The sequence below is a fragment of the Carya illinoinensis genome, chromosome 1 (assembly GCF_018687715.1).
Source record: "Carya illinoinensis cultivar Pawnee chromosome 1, C.illinoinensisPawnee_v1, whole genome shotgun sequence".
Taxonomy (NCBI): Eukaryota; Viridiplantae; Streptophyta; class Magnoliopsida; order Fagales; family Juglandaceae; genus Carya; species Carya illinoinensis.
This window is the reverse complement of record NC_056752.1, coordinates 33,703,351-33,723,706: the sequence shown is the minus strand read 5'-3', so window position 1 is coordinate 33,723,706 and position 20,356 is coordinate 33,703,351. Positions and strand designations below refer to the sequence as shown.

At 37.0% G+C, this 20,356-nt stretch overlaps 1 protein-coding gene across 1 annotated transcript; it reads right to left on the bottom strand.

Moving 5' to 3' along the window:
• Window positions 1-19,477: 19,477 nt before the first annotated feature.
• Window positions 19,478-19,900, bottom strand: LOC122291268 (cold and drought-regulated protein CORA-like). The gene has a single exon (XM_043098972.1). It carries the CDS (start codon window positions 19,898-19,900, stop codon window positions 19,478-19,480), a length of 423 nt encoding a protein of 140 aa, XP_042954906.1.
• Between the last annotated feature and the right edge of the window lie 456 nt (window positions 19,901-20,356).

Sequence of the window (20,356 nt, the reverse complement as noted above, 5' to 3'; positions counted from 1 at the left end):
GGCAAGAGCAGGAGCTAAATTCAAGTGCAAAACCAGAGTGGCAAGTTCTTCAGCTTCGTCTATATGTACTGAGCACCAATCGTGTACTTCATCAGCTGATATGCAACAATTTAAATGTGATAACTTCCAAATTTACTCCTGTTATTCCAACTTTCAGTAAACATTCTCCCGCCCACTAAAATTCAGTGCCAAAACTTTGCCCCCACCCCACTGATAATGAACTGTACATTTGCACATCTGGTTTTAGTTAAGTTTCACTAGTTATTTAAGTTACCAATTAACTAAAATAAGCTTTTAAGTAAATCTATCTTTTACTTAGAAATGGCTCTTGATCCTGCTCTATAATGTTATAATACATCATGTATAATTTGTAGTAGCATTAATTAATTCTTAGTGTTGATCAGAATACCTATTTACATCATGTAATACTGCCCACAACTGACACCATGATACTAATGCATATCTAATTTTGGGAAGAAAGCTTGCAATATAGTAATATCAATTAAACATAACCTTTAGTGCATTGATGTCTATCTGGGGGTCATGTTCAGTATGTTACTTTTGAGAAACAGTTGCTTCATTATCCCCACTTTTGTCAGTGGAAGCACATTTAGTAACTATTTAAAAACTCACTTATATTGGCATAAATGAGTCCAATATTTTGCATCTATGCTTTTCTCCCCTTGCATCCAGATATAGTAATTATATCTAATAATTTACCTTTTTGTCAATTGTCTAGTGTCTGCCAATTGGAAAGTGCAATGCATAATCAACGAATATTTATAACATGCATTTTGTCCCCATCATTTATTGCCCAAGAGTTCACCCTTTGACTCTGTCAACTTGATTTTGGTCCTTATATGGAGCTAAAAATCTCTAGTAGTTCCACAATAGCCATACCGTGCATTAAAATATCATCTCATTTATGGTTAATTTATCAACAAAATCTTCCAATACAAGTTGATTACCCAGGCTAGCTTTGTTGGGATAATTCAATTGGAATGCACTACCCATGTAAAATACTCATGCATTTTAGTTATGTGTATGGCACTACAAGTATCATTAATATGTTCAATTTAGATTGTGCATGTTGTCTATATGGACTGCATTTTAATCTAATATTAATATACCAAACATTAAGTTTTAAGGGGGGCTGATGATTGCCTTTTCTCCATGCTCCTACTGCATCTCCACGTGTCTAATGGTTGCTACACACTGTCCACATTTTCTCTCTACTTATAACTTCATGCATGCCCAAATTTTGTGGTAATTATGGATGCAATAACAAATACAATTTTTACTCTTCAAACGCAGCTCATTCAAGTTTCACATGGTTACTTTAATATAGTACATCACATGCACTATAACATAGATTTAGTAGTCAACTTCAACCAGCTAACATTTAGCTACAACAGCATGCTGTCATGTTATAGCTTAGGTCATTTTAGCACCTGCAGTAACAGCACACACATCCATAACCATGGTTAGTACATGCGTTAGGATGTTTGGCTAGAATCAACACAAAGCTCCAGTAAAACAATCAAGCATTAAATAACGGGGATTTTTTCATTTACTACCCAAGGGACCCCAAGTACCAATAGAATAATCCTGCACAAGAATATTTACATTACACTCCAACCATCAATAAATTTCACAGTACAAGATAATGTTGTTGGTATTGAATAGCTATCACTAATAAGTTGAGAATTTACATCTTAATTGGTAATCAATATAGATGAAGGTTATGACCATTCAAGTCCAGTGGTAGAATAATATGGTGTTTATCTTTTATACAAAGCACAAATAGGTGGTCTAATTTGACATTGAATCTTCATCTGTCGAGAAATATTCCTCGTCTGAATATTCCCCATCGCCATAACCATCTTCTGAACTGTAAGCAACCACCTCATCGGTGATAATATCTCTTGTATTCTCATCGTGACGCCCCAGATGCATACCTTCTGGGGCATCAATACTTATAGGTTCTATATTAGTCGTACTCAGTGGAGTTGAGACTGGATCATCATCACAATGCATAGGAGCATACTCATATGATGGAACATCTTCTTGATAGGCATCATCGTCACTTGATTAGACATCAATATCATCCAAGGCACTCGGTCTTGGTGGAATGTCGTAAATATTCCTATTTGTGAATTTCTAAACAACATACCAATTCCCTTTCATCCTTAAATCTTTTACATAATAACATTGGCATGCCAAGTACGTGACATGTTGACACTAGTCATATGGACGTCCACTCGGACTCCTCGTCTTTGATCACCGACGTCAAACCAATCACAACTGATCAAGTAAACGTGACGCCCTCCCATATAGCGTAACTCCAGGATTTCATTTATAACACCATAGAAGTCTAGATTATTAGGCAAATTTTCACCCATTACAACAACACCAGAATTTTAAGTCTGTCACCATGGTTCATGTTGTTTTGAATGGAACGTTTTGCCATTTATAATGCAAGCAGAATATGTTGCAACCCAAAGGTCAGGACCGCAAGCTAATGCATATAGATCTACAGAAACATCTTGCAGGTTGACTATACGTTGGTCTTGAACCTGCCATAATGGAATGCACTACCTGAGTTCGGTATTAGTGAGGGAACTATGTAAGTAGACTGAGATTTTGGACTTACACGTTTCTTGAACCAAGTTGGAAACTCATTTCTGTGCTTGCGATCACAAGAATTTGGCATAAGCAACTTACACTTCTTATAGTGCTCACTACACAACCAACCCAAGGCCACGTATGTAAAAAACATGGGGACATAACACATAATAGTTACAGTCTAATTGGGAAACAAAAGTAACTGAATTACATGAAGTCAAGGATGCATACTCTATGTAGGGTTGAATCTCCATGCAGTTGTTAAGAATGTACCATTGAGTTGAGTTAAGGAGTTTATCATCTAATTTCACATTAGATGTTATACCCAATGGACGAACATGTTGATTGAAAATTGAGAAACCATCTATGGTGTCCTCTCCTCTGCCATCAATGTTGCGATCAACTCGATTGAACTTAGTCTCAACATCTTGGAGGTACATTGAGCAAAATGTCAAGCATTCGATATGAATATATGCTTCTGCTATTGAACCTTCTGGTCGTGCTTTATTCTTGACATACTGCTTGAATTTGTCGAGATATTTCTCAAATGGATACATCCATCTATATTGCACTGGACCCCCAAGTATCGCCTCACGGTGTAAATGAATTGCTAGGTGGACCATGACATCAAAAAAGGATGGAGGGAATATCATCTCCAACTTACATAGGATGATGACCATATTACTTTGAAACTGGGATAGGTGAGTTATATCAACTGTTTGTGAACACAAATTTTTGAAGAAACTGTTGAGCTCTGTCAATGCCAAGGCAATGTCAGATCGTAAGAACTCCCCAACTACGATAGGAAGTAGGTGTTGCAAGAAAACATGATAATCATGGCTTTTAAACTCGGATATTTTGCAATCACGTACGGAAACACAACGAACAATATTGGAAGCAAACCCATCAGGGAACTTAACCTCTGCCAACCATTCACAAAATTTATTCCTTTCTTCTCCGTGTAATATGTACATTACAGGCTGCAGCGTAAACCGTTCACCTGCATGCCTCAAATGTAATTCCTTTCGCATACCCAAAATCTCTAGGTCACGTCGTACATTGATGTTATCTTTGGTTTTGCCAGGAATTTTCATTAAAGTACCGAAGATGTTATCACAAATGTTCTTTTCAATATGCATAACACCCAAATTATGCCAAATCAAAAGGGTTGACCAATAAGGTAACTTGAAGAATATGATAATTTTTGTAGAATTCAACTCTTCTGAAGTGCGTTTTCTCTTCCTACGGGATTTACCAAATTGCACATCCCCAAGTATATATAGTTGACTGACAACGTCTAATCCAGATAACACCCTTGGTGGAATATGGTGATCTTCTTTACCATTGAACAACCCTTTCCTCGATCTCCATATGTGGTATGGCGGTAAGAATTGACAGTGTCCCATATAACACTGTTTCCTCCAAACTTCAACCAATTTGACTCTGTATTGGCATTACAAGAAGGACATGCCAATTTTTCTTTAGTTGACCAGTTAGAGAGATTACCATAGGCAAGGAAATCATTGATTGTCCACATCAAGGAAGCATGCAACGTAAACGTTGCCTTAGTGGAGGCATCATATGAAGGCACCCCATGCTCCCAAAGTTCAACCAATTCATCAACCAATGGATGCAAGTAAATGTCAATGTCATTACCTGGTGATTTAGGACCAGGAATAAGTAGGGATGTCATGAAGAATTAGTCTTTCATGCATGACCAATGAGGCAAGTTATACAGCACTAGGATAACTGGCCAAATGCTATAAGGTTATGCTAAATTGTTGAAGGGATTGAAACCGTCACTGGCCAAACCGAGCCTAACATTGCGAGAGTCACTAGCAAACCAACTATAGTCTTTATCAAATGTCTTCCAAGACTCAGAGTCTACAGGATGCCTCATAATGGTATCAATTGTGGTTTGTTGGTCTTTATGCCATCGCATATCAGTGGATATCTTTGTAGACATATATAACATTGCAGTCTTGGCACCAACGGGAAATGACGCAACACCTTTTGAGGAATAACTCGGGTCCCATGTGTATTTGACATCCACCTTGAAGCTTTACAAATAGGACATTCATTCTTATTAGAATTTTCTTTTCAGAATAATATACAATCATTTGGGCATGCATGAATTTTGTAGTACTTGAACCCCAACCCTCTCTCCAATGACCGTGCCTCTTCATATGATGATGGGCATGCAACATCAGGAAAGGTAGCCCGCATCAAGTTAAGCAACTGGTCAAATGACTTAATTGACCAACCACCAAGGGTTTTTATGTGTAACAACTTGACAATGAATGAGAGTTTGCTAAATTTTGTACATCCCGTAAAAAGTGGACGTCGAGCATCCTCTAGTAGCTGATCAAAAGAAGGTTTACATGAAGTTTCTGGTATGGAGGGGTGTGAAGGCATCGGAATAGCGTCGCCTTGGCTACCTTGAGGGACATTATGGAATGTCTCTGCCCATATGTCATCTAACATATGGTCCATGTCATCGATGTATTCATCCTCATCACTGAGATCGAGATCGGAATCGACGTCAATCAAAGGGCGAGTTTCCTCATCCCCATGAAATATCCATTGGGTGTAAGTAGGATTGAACCCTTTAATGAACAGGTGAGTCTCCACCTCTCTAAAAAGCAAGAATAAATTATTACAGCATAGCTAACAAGGACATCGGATTCGATCACTTCCCATAGCATGGCTTCGTGCTAGTGTGAGGAAGTGGTTAACCCCTTTAGCATATGCAGGTGCTTGAAGTCTATCAGGCAAGTTCATCCAACTCTTATCCATCTAAATCATAATTATACAACATAATTAGTTTATGTCAAAAATTTCAACGTACTAAATAGAGAGAGCAATCAGACGATACGATGAGTACCAAATGACTGAAAAATGAAAGGCAAATAATATATTGTACAAGTGTGCTAGGTAGTTTACAAATCGTCTCATAACAAAGCATGCATGCAGTAATTGTAATTGCAAAGTAAAAACCAACAGCCATGTGTTTGTAAGCATTTATCAATAAACAAATATGCTAAATATAATATTGTCAAACATAATACTTAAAACAAGTAGTATTGTTGGAAACATGGCATATTTATAAATAACTGAACAAAGGAACAATTCACAGTAGACTTACCACAGTACTACCAGCTTGATCATGCTATGGATGTCATAATATAAGGTAAGGATTGATCACGATTGATGAACCTAAAATTGTAAAAATAAATGATTAGATCATACTTAAACTCGTGACGTTAAAATCTGGATCATGCACGTATCTTAGCTAGAAGAAATGGGAAAAGAATAAAATAACAAAACAGAAAATAATAATGGTTGAACCGTAATATCGACAGTAAGGAGTGACCTCATCCCAATTTTTAGTTAATTTTCACAAAGAAAGAGTCTAAAGGATTTATTTTATACTCATAAAGAGTCTCCCATTTCATTTTCAACTCGAGTAAGTGATACAGTTTCAATATTATAACTGCTTTACCTGTCCAACTAGCTTTCAGTATTATTAAAGCTAGTAAGGCTAAGGAATATGATATTACTACAATTTCATTCTGCCATCAGATATGTATTGAACTCTTCATCGACACAAAGTTAGAAAATCACTAAGAACTTCATATACAAGTTTACTCTTGATCATGGATGAAGAATCGCAAAGGAAGTAAATCGATATGACAATGCTATACATTAAAAACCCCAAGAAAATATGTGAATCTGTCTAAGTTAATTTTAGCAAGGATTACAAATGAATAGATGCTCAAAAACTGATATTCTGCAAATGGGAAGTGAATTTTTTTATGCATTGTTAACTTTAAGCACATAAAGATATATTTTGTTCCCTCATACTGAAATTTTACAATGGTTTCCAAAGAAGAGAATGATGGAAAGGCATGAAATGAATATGCATATTGCATATAATCTTTAAGAAAATACTTAAAAAGGAATGATCAAAGCAGGGCATAAATTGATATTTCTTGGTGCGGATTTTGCTTAAAGCTTCTAAAGCAAAAGGTAATAAAAGTAACTTTGCACAACCCTTTAAGGTATGGATCATCATTAACATTATTTTGAATTCCCAACCTAATTAACTTCAAATAATTATAAGGGTTATTATGGAAGCCCACAAGCTGCAATAAAGTGAGTTTGGACTTGGATTTAATGAATAATCCAATTGCATAGTATATCCAAGATTTCCAACCCAGGGTGAAAATATGTAGTGAAGGTCATGTTCATTGATCAAATAATTACACCAAGTAGGATGGCTTGAAGCATATGTTTCAATGATATTATTAGTGTGACCAAGTTTTGGTCAATAAAATCTTTGTTTCTGCACCTACAGCAGATTATAGGTGTAAGTCACCTACTGTCGTTAATGCTGGGGTCCACTAAAATTCAGGAGTCTCTACATGGAAATACATTTTATTGCATTGCTAGTGAGTACACTAAATGGATTTTTTTATATACTATAATTTAATGCTTATTATATAGTGGAATATATATCATGCTTATTGGTCAAGACCAAATACATTGGTAGATTTTTTAGGCCAATCTTGTGTACTTATATCAGCTTTCCATGATACACTTCTTCACACTTGTATTTGAAACAAGAAATATCAAAATAAATCATGGCTATTTAGAATATTTACAAAAGCACAGCAAGATTCATAACAATAAAGATTTTTAAATGATTAATGTGAAGGAGATACAATACTTAAACAATAAGAATATGTTTTCAAAGCGAGAGTTAATTCCCACACATGCATATAGATGAAATCATATACTTACAAAAAATTTATAACACTGTAAGCACCGATTTTGATAAGTTGGTCACATGGGCATGCACTAATGACGAAGTCGCTAGGAATATATACCAAGCAACAAAAATAATAAATTTGGAATATTTTCTACATTGGATTGAACGGTCAGAGATTTTATATCAAAATCTCACATTTGGAATATCCTGGGACATAAAAACCAATTATTTGGATAATTATAGCTACAAAATACTAATGTGACTATTTAATGTTATCTTACATATAAGGACATGAAATTTACTTTCCATAAAAATATTTAACAGGAAAATGGTAGACAATAGTTTTATGGTATTTTTTAGCATACACATGATGGATTGGAATTTCCACAAAAAAGGGGAAAAAATGTCAATTATCAGCTATTATGGTACATAGCAGATTGGTCACCATTTTTGGACCTCATTATGCCCTTTTGGGCTTTCTGAGGAAACATATATGTGTTTAGTATGTCAAATGAAATGGGGTTTTACAATTTCAAAAAGTCTTATTTATAACTATCCCATATCTGGAGGTACAGAAAAGTGGCTCCAGTTTTGCTAATAGTTGAGGTGTGATACTCAATCCCTCTATCATATATAAGGTTGAGCTGTGGACCTTTAGACTCTAGTAAAAAAATAACTGTTTTTATTTTTCCTTTTCATTAGTAACTTATATAAGTAGACTTGTATATTACCCAAATAATTCATGAGGAGACCCAGTATACATTGTGTATAGGGCAAAGAGATATTAATAGTAGAAATGGATTCTTTTACTGAACTTTCAGTAAAATCCACAACTCAACACTATGTTTAGGAAGATTTATTTTGAACAGCATAACTGAACCTAGAAAACATCATCAAGGTGGGTAATTGCTTCAAATATTGGAGGGCAGATCATAAACTCGGAATTCCCCAAATTTGTGCAAGGACTTCCCAAATTCATATACTTACATGGAAAATGGCAACACTTTCATGCCCTGAATTAACGGAATTTACGCAGTTACGAAAGGATTGATAAACAGGCCTGTAAGTACTAGAATTAGGGGCTTCTAATTCAGCATATACATATTGCAATATAGATATATTTAAATTATCTAATACACTCTGATTAGAAAAATATATATATAACCATCTAATACACTCTGATTGAGCAGCTCAAACCCAAGAGACAGAACAACAACATTAAACCACAAAACAGATGAACAAGCGTCAGATTCATTTTTGGAAATCAATTGATCAAAGTACCTGCCTGAAAAAAGGCACCACTACTTTTGTAATGCAACAAACTCATGAAGGGGGGGAAGATAAATGCAATCGCAACAACACATGGAGCCTCGGGTTGCCATACTATTCTATCCAAAATCTGAGAAATTTTTCGAAATGGAGGGATGGAGCTTCAATTTGTAAGGGAAGCTAGAAATGGAGGGTACCGATTGTGGAGATTTCAAATGGAGAGAAGGTTGTGTGACCACTAGGGTTGCAGCGAGAGAAGGACGATTGTCTGGGACTCGAAAAATGGGACGGTTGTAAGGACGACGGAGATGGTGCCGTGAGAGAACATTGAGAATGGAAAGCCGATTGCATGCAATGAAAGTGGCCGGAGTCTGTTGGTGAATTGGGTGGAAGTGCAGATGGGTCCTCGCGTGTCCAAACATGGGGAAAATAACAGGTTTTCTTGCTTGGCGCCCTTATGCTAGATCCCAAAGAAAATCACTTGCGTGGTTTTTATTTTTGTTATCTTGTGACGTACAAAGTCGTCATATGAAAGACAATATTGCGACGCCACACCCCTCTTAATGAAATCGGTTGTTACGGGATTTAGAAGGCCGCATCGAGTTTTGGGTCGGTGTAAAAAATGCCTAATTGCGTTAAATTCATTTGCATCGATTTTATGATAGTTGGTAAAGGGTAGTTTTGTTGTAGTGTTTTATACGAGTTTGTATTGTTTAATAATCGAGTCTATTTTGTATTTATGAATGGCCCATTTAATATTCAATTCGAGCCGATTTCAAGTTTAATCGAGTCGAATTCAAACTACCTGTCGAGTAGCCTATTCATTTTACAACCCTACCTATCTGTCCAACCTTCTCATTCAGTACATGATCTATTTTCAGGCTCAAGAAGTTTCTAATTTTTCCATTGTCTTGAGGTACAAACTAGTCAACCAAAAAATTTGAAAATATAAAAACTAAAGAAAGAGAATTTACTATCAAATCTTCTTGGCAGAATTTGAGAAGAACGTACCCTGATTTTTAGCTAGCCAATTAAGGTGACCTGAACTTACACTTAAATCCTTGATAACAATGTTTTGCATAACTGAGTTTGTTTTTCCCCCTGCCTAAGGGAACCGAACACCTCTTATTTTAAGCAAACTCAACTACCATAATTTTATTCACTGCGAACACCTAACTCCTAATTACTGCAAATTAAGGCCTATAAAAGATGAATTCAAGCTAACAAGAGAGAATGAAAGGCGTACAAAATTCTTAAGAAACAAACAACTGATCAAATTAAATAGTACTGCTTCATGTTCTATGTTACCAAAGACAATATATATATACACTTTTCCAAGAGAGTACTTATACATACTAATTAAAGCTAATGAAAACTTAAAAATATATTAATAGTGTTCATCGCTAGCTTACTTCATCCAGTTTCCAAAAGAAATATTATTCTTGATTGATCAAACTGCACATGATAATATTAATGTTTTGTATTGAGTGTGGCTTGATTCCTATTGAAAAAGCACCACTTCAGGTTTGTTTACTTGAGTCAAGCATTTGGCACTCAAGCAAAGCCCACTACAACTGAAGGAACTTTTCTTAGCAATTATAAATCGCCGAGAAAAGTCAAAAAATCCCCACCAAATACAAATCCCAGCAATTTCAAAATAGCTGCAGGTTCACCAGTACTATTCCTCCACTTCTGATATATTAAGGTGAAATTCAAAAATCGTCGCCAAAAGCAAGGGATTTTCCATCAATTTCTTCATAGCCGCGATGAGTTTAAAAACTGTAAAGACCTTTACCAGCAATTAGGAAATCGCGGGAAAATTTTTTGCTAGCGATTTCCTAATCACCGCTATCCAGTTTAAAAACTGAAAATAGCTATAACAGCGATTAAGAAATCGCTAGAAAATCTTTTGCCAACGATTTCCTAATCTTTTTCCAAACCCACAAAAAATCTACAGTGGAGAGAGAGAGGGTCTATTGTGAAGGCCCTAGGGTTCGAAGTCAGAGGGTAGAACGAGTAAGGGAGAGAGAGAGTGAGAGAGAGAGATACGAAGATGAGCAACGTGGGAGAGAGGAAGAAGCCGATTGAGTCTGGTTTAGCTTTTGTGGGAGGAAAATGGAGATGAAATCAGCTGAAATGGGTGGAGTAATAGTGCTCGTGCGATTTTGGAGAAGTGGGGACAGAGAGAAGTGGAGAAGGAAATGAGAAGGAGAGAAATCAAGGGGGAGGGGGGCTGGGCGAGGGCAAAAGTCATTTCGCGCCCAAAGAATATAAAGTGACGTTGTTTAGACCATTGGGAAAAGAAAAACATTTTCCCAGTGATTAATCATCGTTGCAATAGCTTTGATTAATGGACTAGAGAATTGGTTATATCTAGTTTTAAAATTTGTGGCAATTTTTTAATTGCTGTAAAAGGACATTTTTCCCAACGATATTATTTGCGGCGATTTAAAAATCACCAGAATAGACCAGATTTCTTGTAATGAGCCTCAAATAGACAGTCTACTTGACACTTGCCTGACACTTAGCTCGAGCAAGATATAGGAGGAGTTCGTTCGACACTCAGCATGAGTGAGCGCCAGCTCTAATGTTCGCTCGACATGCTGCTCGATTGAATGTTCATAATTATTTTTTGCACCATACAATATATATATACATGTTATTTTTCATTGTATAGAGACTTTGAGAAGTCAGAATACAGAGAGAGAAAGAGAAATTCTTTTGTGAGATTCTTAAGAATTCATTGGGTGTATTGGGGTTCTGAGATTGAGCATTCAGTGATTGATCTCTTGTACTCCACCTTTATTGATAAAGAATTTATTAAGACCGATCTTGCCAGTAGACGTAGATTTACACTGAGCCGAACCACTTAAATCTTGGTATTCTGTGTGTGATTATTATTATTATTATTATTATTATTATTATTATTATTATTATTATTATTATTATTGTTGTTGTTGTTGTTGTTGTTGTTGTTGTTGTTGTTTTGCTTCTGCTATATACTTCAAATTAACCAATGATGACCAACTAATCCCAACATTTTGTACCAAAAAATAAGGAAAGAAATAATTAAGTGGCCATCGATGGATCGGTAACCCATCGTAAGAGTTGTTCTATATATATACATATATATATATATATATATATATTGTTGGGGGGATTCTCACCGAGGGCCTGAGGCCCACAAAGACCAACCCAGGCTCGGCATCAGGCTAGTTTCCCGTATCCCAAATAGCACAAAAGGCCTAGCCAAGGCCCACAGAGCCTTTCAACTGCTCAAGAAGAACCCATGACCCATCTAAATCAGGCATAACTATCCAAGTCAAGATGGGACGTTATGGAGGAAGAGCGGGAAGCTGGGGCAAAGGAAAGTGAAGGAAGCACACTCCAAGGGGAAGGCACGAGGCTCCAAAGTAGCGCCAGAAGACCATGTCATATTAAATGAGTTCACCAAACAATCACGCTTCCTTAATGACTAATCACAGAAGGCCACGTTGCATTAAAGACAGTTTGGCGGAGGGAGGTCCTAGAAGACTCCCCTTCCCCCAAGTCGCAAGGTATTATGGCCTTCTGACCCTCCAGGCCAAGTATAAAAGGCCCCTCTGACCATTGTTTTTAAAATCGTACCGTAACGGCCGGTACGGCTGGTATATTCTGTACTAGCCACCGAACCAGTACAGAAATTATATATATTTCGTACCGGTTCAAATACCGGCCGATATTTCGGCCTATACCGGCCTATGTACCGGCCCGTACCGGCCGGTATTTCGGTCTCGTTTTTTTTTTTTCATTTTTTCAAACTACAAATTCATTTTTTTACCCCCAATTTAGACTAAACTATTTATAATTTATATAGATATATGTATTTATGTATAATTTATTTATATATAAATTATTATTTTGAAATATAATTAATATATATATTTATATATATAATTTATTTATATATCGACTATCCCGAAACGGTACATGAAACGGTACCGGTACCGAAATATTTCGTTCCAGTGCCTTGACCGGTACGACATCCGGTACGGTATTCAAAACATTGCCTCTGACTACCAGGTAAAGGGATCGAATTCTCTCAACTAAGCATTTGCATTTGCTCTTACTTCCCCAATGTTAAAGTAATCTATAACTAGCTTAGGCATCAGAGGTTTACCAGACCACTTCAGGGCCACCTTTCCCAATCCTAACTTCGTTGTTGTAGGTCCTAGAAGCTGAAGACCCAAATCACTGAGAGCTAGGCCCAATGACGTATGAAACATATCGTTAACAGTTCATGCCGTCTGTGAGATAGAAAAAATTATGAAAGAAAACGTATCCTTCATATGCCTGTAAGGACCTGTTCTCAGTTGGTACTGGACCAAGAAGAAGAAGCATCAGTCAACATGGAAACAAAGTTGCCAATCATTGAACAGCTCTTTGAAAAGCTCACTAATGAGATGGATGTTCTCCACGAAGAGAACCGGACCCTTAAAGACAACCTGCAAGAGTCGATGCATCATGGAGATCCAAGTGCCAGTGAGCACCAGGAGTCTCGGAGGGAAGAGGAAGGTAAAAATGATCAAGAGGAAAGGAAGCATATGTAAGATGAGCTACAAAACCTTAAAGAAAACTACAAGGAAATGATGAGAAAGATGGGAAGCTCATCTACAGTAGACCAACTACTCATCAATACAGGTTTGCCCTATAGCGCAAAGGTAATAGCGATTCCATTACCACCAAAATTCTAGGTTCCACCCATGGAGGCATACAATGAGACCCGAGATCTAGTTGAGCACTATGAAGCCTTCAAAACTCACATGATGCTGCATGGGTTTCCCAGGGAGGTGGATTAGAGCCTTCCCACTAATCTTAAGGGGACCAACGAGGATATGGTTTGACTCTCTAACGCCTAGCTCCATTGGAAGTTTCGAGGAGTTAGCTCATTTATTCCTCACCCAACACGAGAAGAAGGTGCCCTGCTACCTTCCTCCTCACCGTCAAGTAGAGGGAAGACGAGAACCTAAAAACCTACCTTAACAAGGAGCGAATGACCATAGAAAACCAAGACGAGAAAATCACTCTAGCAGCACTCTTTAAGGGAGTTTGGCCTTGATTCGCGATCATGGCAGAACTGGCCAAAAGGACCCCGCCACACTTCGAGTTTTCATGGACCAAGTTGACAACTTCATCAAAGCCAAGGATACCTTCTGTGTCCTGGCTGAATCCAGGTGACAAGAGGTAGAGCGAGTGAACAAGAAGGAAAAATCCCAGACCAAAGGCCACACCCAGGAGAAGTTTGAGCAAAAGCAACGGGAGGGGAGGAAAGAAGAGTCGACCGCAAGGTATGCACCACACTGTCACAAAGGAGGATAAACGACCGACCTTGGAGGAGCATCGTTACTGCACTTACCATTAGTCGACTATCCACTCCACCGGGTGGTGCCTATCATACTGGGGGGGACTAAGCACCACCCCATACCCTCCGTCCCAACAAGGGGAGCAACCATGGAGACAACGTTCTCGAGAGAGGAGTCCCAGTAGAGGATATACACAAGAGGTTGGAGAGCTCGAGGAGAAGGGAAGCCAAAAGGGAACCACCGCACGTCCATCCACAGCAACCATGCCAAGAGGTACCTCCTGTGGGAGAAATTCATACCATAATCTTGTTAGTGAAGGGGCAACTTCGTCCCAGAGGAAAGCCCACGTGAGAAAGGCTTGATATCGAGAAGTCTAGTCAGCCTCCTATCGCCCCACTAAGTATCGGAGGGGTGAACCCACCCCCACAATCTCTTTTAGAGAATTCGGATGAGGAGGAAGTCTTCTATCTGCACGACGACGCATCAATGGTCACCATGTAGATCTCTAACTTCACCACTAAAAGAATCATCATCAACAACGGCAACTTGTTAGTATTGTAACAGCCCGCTAGAAATTCAATTAAGGAATTTCTATTGACTTTAGGAACCTCGTGAAAACTCTGTAAGTTCACACGAATCGACTAATCGCATAAATTTTAGCCTGTCAACATAGTTAGTGTTATCACTCACTATGGTGCTAGAAATGCGATTTTAATTATTTGAGATAGTTAAAAGTGTCAGAATACATTATAGTCTACACCACTAGGCTTAATTGAATATTTAGAATTTTTCAGTACTAAGTTTATTACGTTTATTTTTGGAGTGAATAGTAACCTCGGTAAATGTACTGAGCGCAGTGTTTTCAAAATCATAGTGTGAAATGTCCAAATTAGGATAGCGATATTTTATTTGGACACTTGGCAAGATCTTAACCACACATAATGAATAGTATTAGATACTTGGCACAAAGAGAAACCATTAGATGGAATTGTGAAGGAAATCAAGGTGTGAGATCATGACACCTAAGCAAAATACACATTTGGAAAATATCTTAAGAATAGAGATTTAAAATACACATAGAAATATTTTAGCCACCTTACTCTTCCAAGTCTACTCCACATTTGGAAAATATATTGAGCTGATTTTTATAGATATTATTGGATAGAATATTTTGAGATAATATTTTATAGATATTTTGGGTAGGAGAAAACCACACTCAACTCTCAACTCCAACCTTATCATCTCCCTTATCTCTTCCATAAGCATCTCCAGCCATCACCCACGAACTTATCTTCATTTACACGTTTCTTTAAAAGAATATCAAACATTCTCTCTCGGACAGCTTTTAGGAGTTCTTTTGCATACCCATTTCGAAGCTGTTGTAAGTGTTTTATCATAAAGTCTCCTTCATATAAGTTGTTTCTTTTTGAGTCTAGTTTACATGGATATCTTATTTTCCCCATTTGAAGATCATTTGGTCAGTCAAATATTGTGTAAACTATAGAAAGGTCATTCTGGGAGATAAACTGGAGAATATGTTATAGTTTGGAGTTTTTGACCAAGCTAATGGATAGATATTGGTCCGAAATTTTTATGGAGTATTGTTAACATGTATATATGACTATTGGTTGAGGATTTTTGCATGATTGAATGTTTTGATGAAATATTTGCTTAGATTTAGAAACTTAGAAACTGGAAGAAGAAAAACAGTTTCTATTTTGAGAAAGTTTAACTCTTTGGTGGTCTAAACCTATTCTAATGACTTTGATAATTTTATTGGAGGATCCTAAGCATCTTATATACATGTTATATTATTATTTTGAAGATATTTGATGTTAGTTTCAAAGATATGAAATTTTATACAAAGAGATATTCAGATAAGCCAAAGTGTGGATGTTCTTGGCTAAATTTATGTTTTGGTTAATTTTTAACCATGTGATCTTGAATTAGAAGCTTATATATGTTTTAGGACATCTTTTTAAACCATGTGATGGTTTGGTTTGAAGATCACATATTTATAAGTCATAGATCAAAAGGTTGATCAAAACAAGTTAGAAACAAAAATCAATAGAAATAGCATATGAGAATTTCGGCCCTATGGAGTTTTAATAGTTGTGATTAGTTTTAAATTTTTCTAAATTGATATTTGAGTTGAGGATAAAATTTACATGAGGCATGTAAATTTTGGTGACTTTTGGAGTTAGTATGCAAAATCCTTAAGTTATGGGTAAAACGGTCATTTTCCTACATGTAGGAAGTAAAATGGAAATTTTACTCTTTAAGTTAGTATTTTTCCATATTTCAAATTATTAGTGATTTAGTACTAACTTTTAGAATCACTAATTACAGTTCCTCGTGATCGCGCTTGAGGTTTTATAAGAAACGCGGAGATCGAGGTAAGTTAGCTTTTAACTTACTAGCAGTCTACTGTGTATGTGTGCTAAGTAAAAGAACTACAGTGTATGTATGTATGTTATCATATGTGTCATGCCATGTCAAGTTATTATGTAATTGTCTATTATACAGAATTTATTCTGTCATCAATTTTTATCTGTTACATAATATATTCTGTTATGTATTACTGTACATTACAAGTACGTCATGCTAAGTATGTCATCTATTACATGTATGTCAAGTCATGTAATATTCACTGTTGCAAGTATGTCATGTTAAATATGTTGTCTATTATATGTTATGCCATGTTACGAAATGTTTCTATCTCAAGTTGGTCATGTATTTCAAGTTATGTTCAAGTCACGTTTCATCTTGAGTACATTATGTTTGTGTAGAATACATGGGGCCACAACAACTGTGGAGTATGTATTTTATTACAATTGTGATGCGTAGAATACATGGGGCCACAACAACTGTGGAGTATGTATTTACACGTAGAATACATGGGGCCACAATAACTGTGGAGTATGTATTTTTCATGTTAAGTCAAGTTTGTGTAGAATACATGCGGCCACAACAACTGTGGAGTATGTATTTACACGTAGAATACATGGGGCCACAACAATGTGGAGTATGTATTTTTCATGTTAAGTCAAGTTTGTGTAGAATACATGGGGCCACAACAACTGTGGAGTATGTATTTACACGTAGAATACATGGGGCCACAACAACTGTGGAGTATGTATTTTTCATGTTAAGTCAAGTTTGTGTAGAATACATGGGGCCACAACAACTGTGGAGTATGTATTTACACGTAGAATACATGGGGCCACAACAACTGTGGAGTATGTATTTTTCATGTTAAGTCAAGTTTGTGTAGAATACATGGGGCCACAACAACTGTGGAGTATGTATTTACACGTAGAATACATGGGGCCACAACAACTGTGGAGTATGTATTTTTCATGTTAAGTCAAGTTTATGTAGAATACATGGGGCCACAACAACTGTGGAGTATGTATTTTTAATGTTAAGTCAAGTTTGTGTAGAATACATGGGGCCACAACAACTGTGGAGTATGTATTTTTCATGTTAATTCAAGTTTCAGAGCAAGTTCATGCTAAGTCAAGTTTAAGATCAAGTTCATGTCAAGTCAAGTTCAGTTCATGATTCAATTTAAGCTATGTCAATTATACTATGTTGTACGCTAAGTTATGCTTTAATTACTTATGAATTTGATTATGCATTTATGCTTTTACTGTCATACATGTATCATTAGTCTGTATGGAAGTTTTTTGTTAACTTGCTGAGATTTGTAATCAAATCTCACTTTGGTAGTCCCAACTACCATTCCCCCCGAATGGTAGATCTTGTTACAGGACCTGAAGGAGAATCAGGAGCTGATCAACTAGACACAGTTGACTAAGTGACGGTGCGACATAAATGTTGATATAGTAATTAACGTAAATTACTACTTGTACGATTGAGTTGCATCTCTACTACTTTTTGGATCATAACCATTTTGGACTAGTGTTGTGATCTTAGTTGTTCAATGGATTTTTATGTATGAAGTATGTTTTAAGCATTTGGGATATTTTCAATTTGGTGCATAGTATTGCTAAAGACAAAAAATTTATCCGCTGCGAATATTGCATATTGTTAGATGCATGTTAGGAATATTGCATCTTATATGTCATGAACGGGGGCAGGTAACCTTGTGTTGCATGTCTCGACGCTTCAAATGTCCGTCCGATCCCAAACGGAATTTGGGGGCGTCACAAGTATCTTATTTTGGGAAGCATTGCTCCTTATGGGAATAGACGCAACCAGATTCTTGCCAGGCCCAATGCCGCTCAAAGGTTTCTCAAGAGAAATGGTCCAACCAATGGGGATGATCACCTTGTCTGTATTCGTGGGCTCCCCTCCTCGCACCGTCTCTGTCATGGTCGACTTCTTAATAGTAAGAGCTTCCTCCTCGTTTAATGCCATCATCGGTAGCTTGACACTCAAAAACTTAAGGCAATTACCTCCATCTACTATTTAAATGTAAAGTTCCCGACGGCCCAAGGGGTGGACAAAGCCCGAGGAGAACAAGTCTCGGCACGAGAATGCTACATGCAAGAACTAAAGCCAACAAGTAGAGGAATGACGCCCAACACGGATATACAACCTCTCATAAAACTGCAACAAGCTCTTGTCATTATGTGAGATGTCCTAGTTGGAGGGAGGAAGAGGGGAGCATAAATATATATATATATATATAAAGCAAAAGGCAACTCAGGTCTTCCTATAATTTTATAAATTTGATTCCCTTCTATATGAACTCTACTTAATGAAAGGTGTTAGTCTTTTTCAAGGATTCATTGAAACAAGTCTCCAGTTGCAGTTATTTTGTTGACGGTTAGAATCTATCGCGAAGATGTCTTCTGATGGATTGCTAATATTTTACGATGACTCTTCTCTACAGTAACTGATTTTCTACTTTGGATGCAGGTCCTCATAGACTTGAATTTCACATAAATGACTTATCTAAATAACCTCTAATACTTCTAGACAAAGTCAATAATTATTTTACATTCATCTAAAATTATAATTATAATGATAAGATAAACTTTATCATTTAGTCATCTAATTCTTGCCAAATTTTGTATTTACACTTTCTTTAGGAGTCGTTGTAACCAAAGTACGTAGGAAGTGGGATTAATTAGCAGACATGAAATCAAGTCTCGATTGTGCACATGGATAGAGTTTTCACACCCTTTTTTTTATAAGTTTGATTAATATGGTACAAGCATTACAAGTAGGAAAACAAAATTACAAACATTTGGTCTATAACCAAAATAGATTAGAATTTAAGCGAATCGCAAATCAGAATTTCAGGCATCCATATGTATATAAACACCAAATCAGGCCAAGCAGGCCTAGTGCTTCAAATCTTCAATATATATAGGAGTTAATTAGCAAATCTTTCCCACGATCTCACAAATAATAAACATGGGAGTTGTACTTATTTTCCATGAACTTAACATATATATATATATATATATAATATCGATCTCTCTAATGTGGCATCTAGTTATATATGCTGATCATGTCCTCCACCATGACCGTGACCATATATGCCCACCATGGACTGATGGACAGGCCGCCCTCCATTAGAACCGTGACCATGCCTCTCGTGATTTACACCGCCATGATGGTGGCCACCGTTTTTTATTTTAATAAGGGATATTGGAAGGTGTTGATTTCCAGTATTTCCAGTACGGTGAAACATTTTTCCTAGTTTTCCCAGGTCATGATGACCACCAATATGATGTCCTCCTCGGTGAAAATTAGGCCCTCCGTGATGCCTCATTCCATGAGGACCAAGCCAGCTCCCGTGATCATGGCCTCCCGCATGGCCATGCCCTCCTCCGTCATGACCATGTCCCATTACGTGATGACCATGTCCTCCATGATGTCCCTGCAGGCCGCCATGATGATTTCCAAGATGAGACATTTTTCGAAGTGTTGCTTAGAGGGTAGAATATTGGAAAAGAAAGTTAGATGATGAGTGATTTGGTTGAGAGACATATATATATATATATATAGTTTACATTTATAGTGATGGATACGCAGAGGCCAAACAGAAAATCAAAGAACTGGACTGGTAGTTTGAAGCGCGTGCATATGAATACCATGCGTGTGAGTGCCTTCATGACTTCAAGTCGGTCGATCGATTGAGTGTGGAGTTTTATCTTCCTACGGGTCGGAGTATTCGTGATGTGAAAAGGTAATTGTACAATTAATTGGTAGCGCTTAGGTGGGACGTTTCTCAACATCCAAAAGAAATGCATGGGTAGTAAAATAGATGCCTTTCTTCTTATCGAAGGAAAACCGCCTTCCTGACAATTGTTGCCGCGTGACATCATTTAAGTTGGCTGTTTAGGGATTGAAAATATAATATTGAATAGAG

What these genes read in the sequence shown, in the direction of transcription:
- LOC122291268 (XM_043098972.1), bottom strand. Translation starts at nt 19,900, where the DNA reads ATGTCTCATCTTGGAAATCATCATGGCGGCCTGCAGGGACATCATGGA.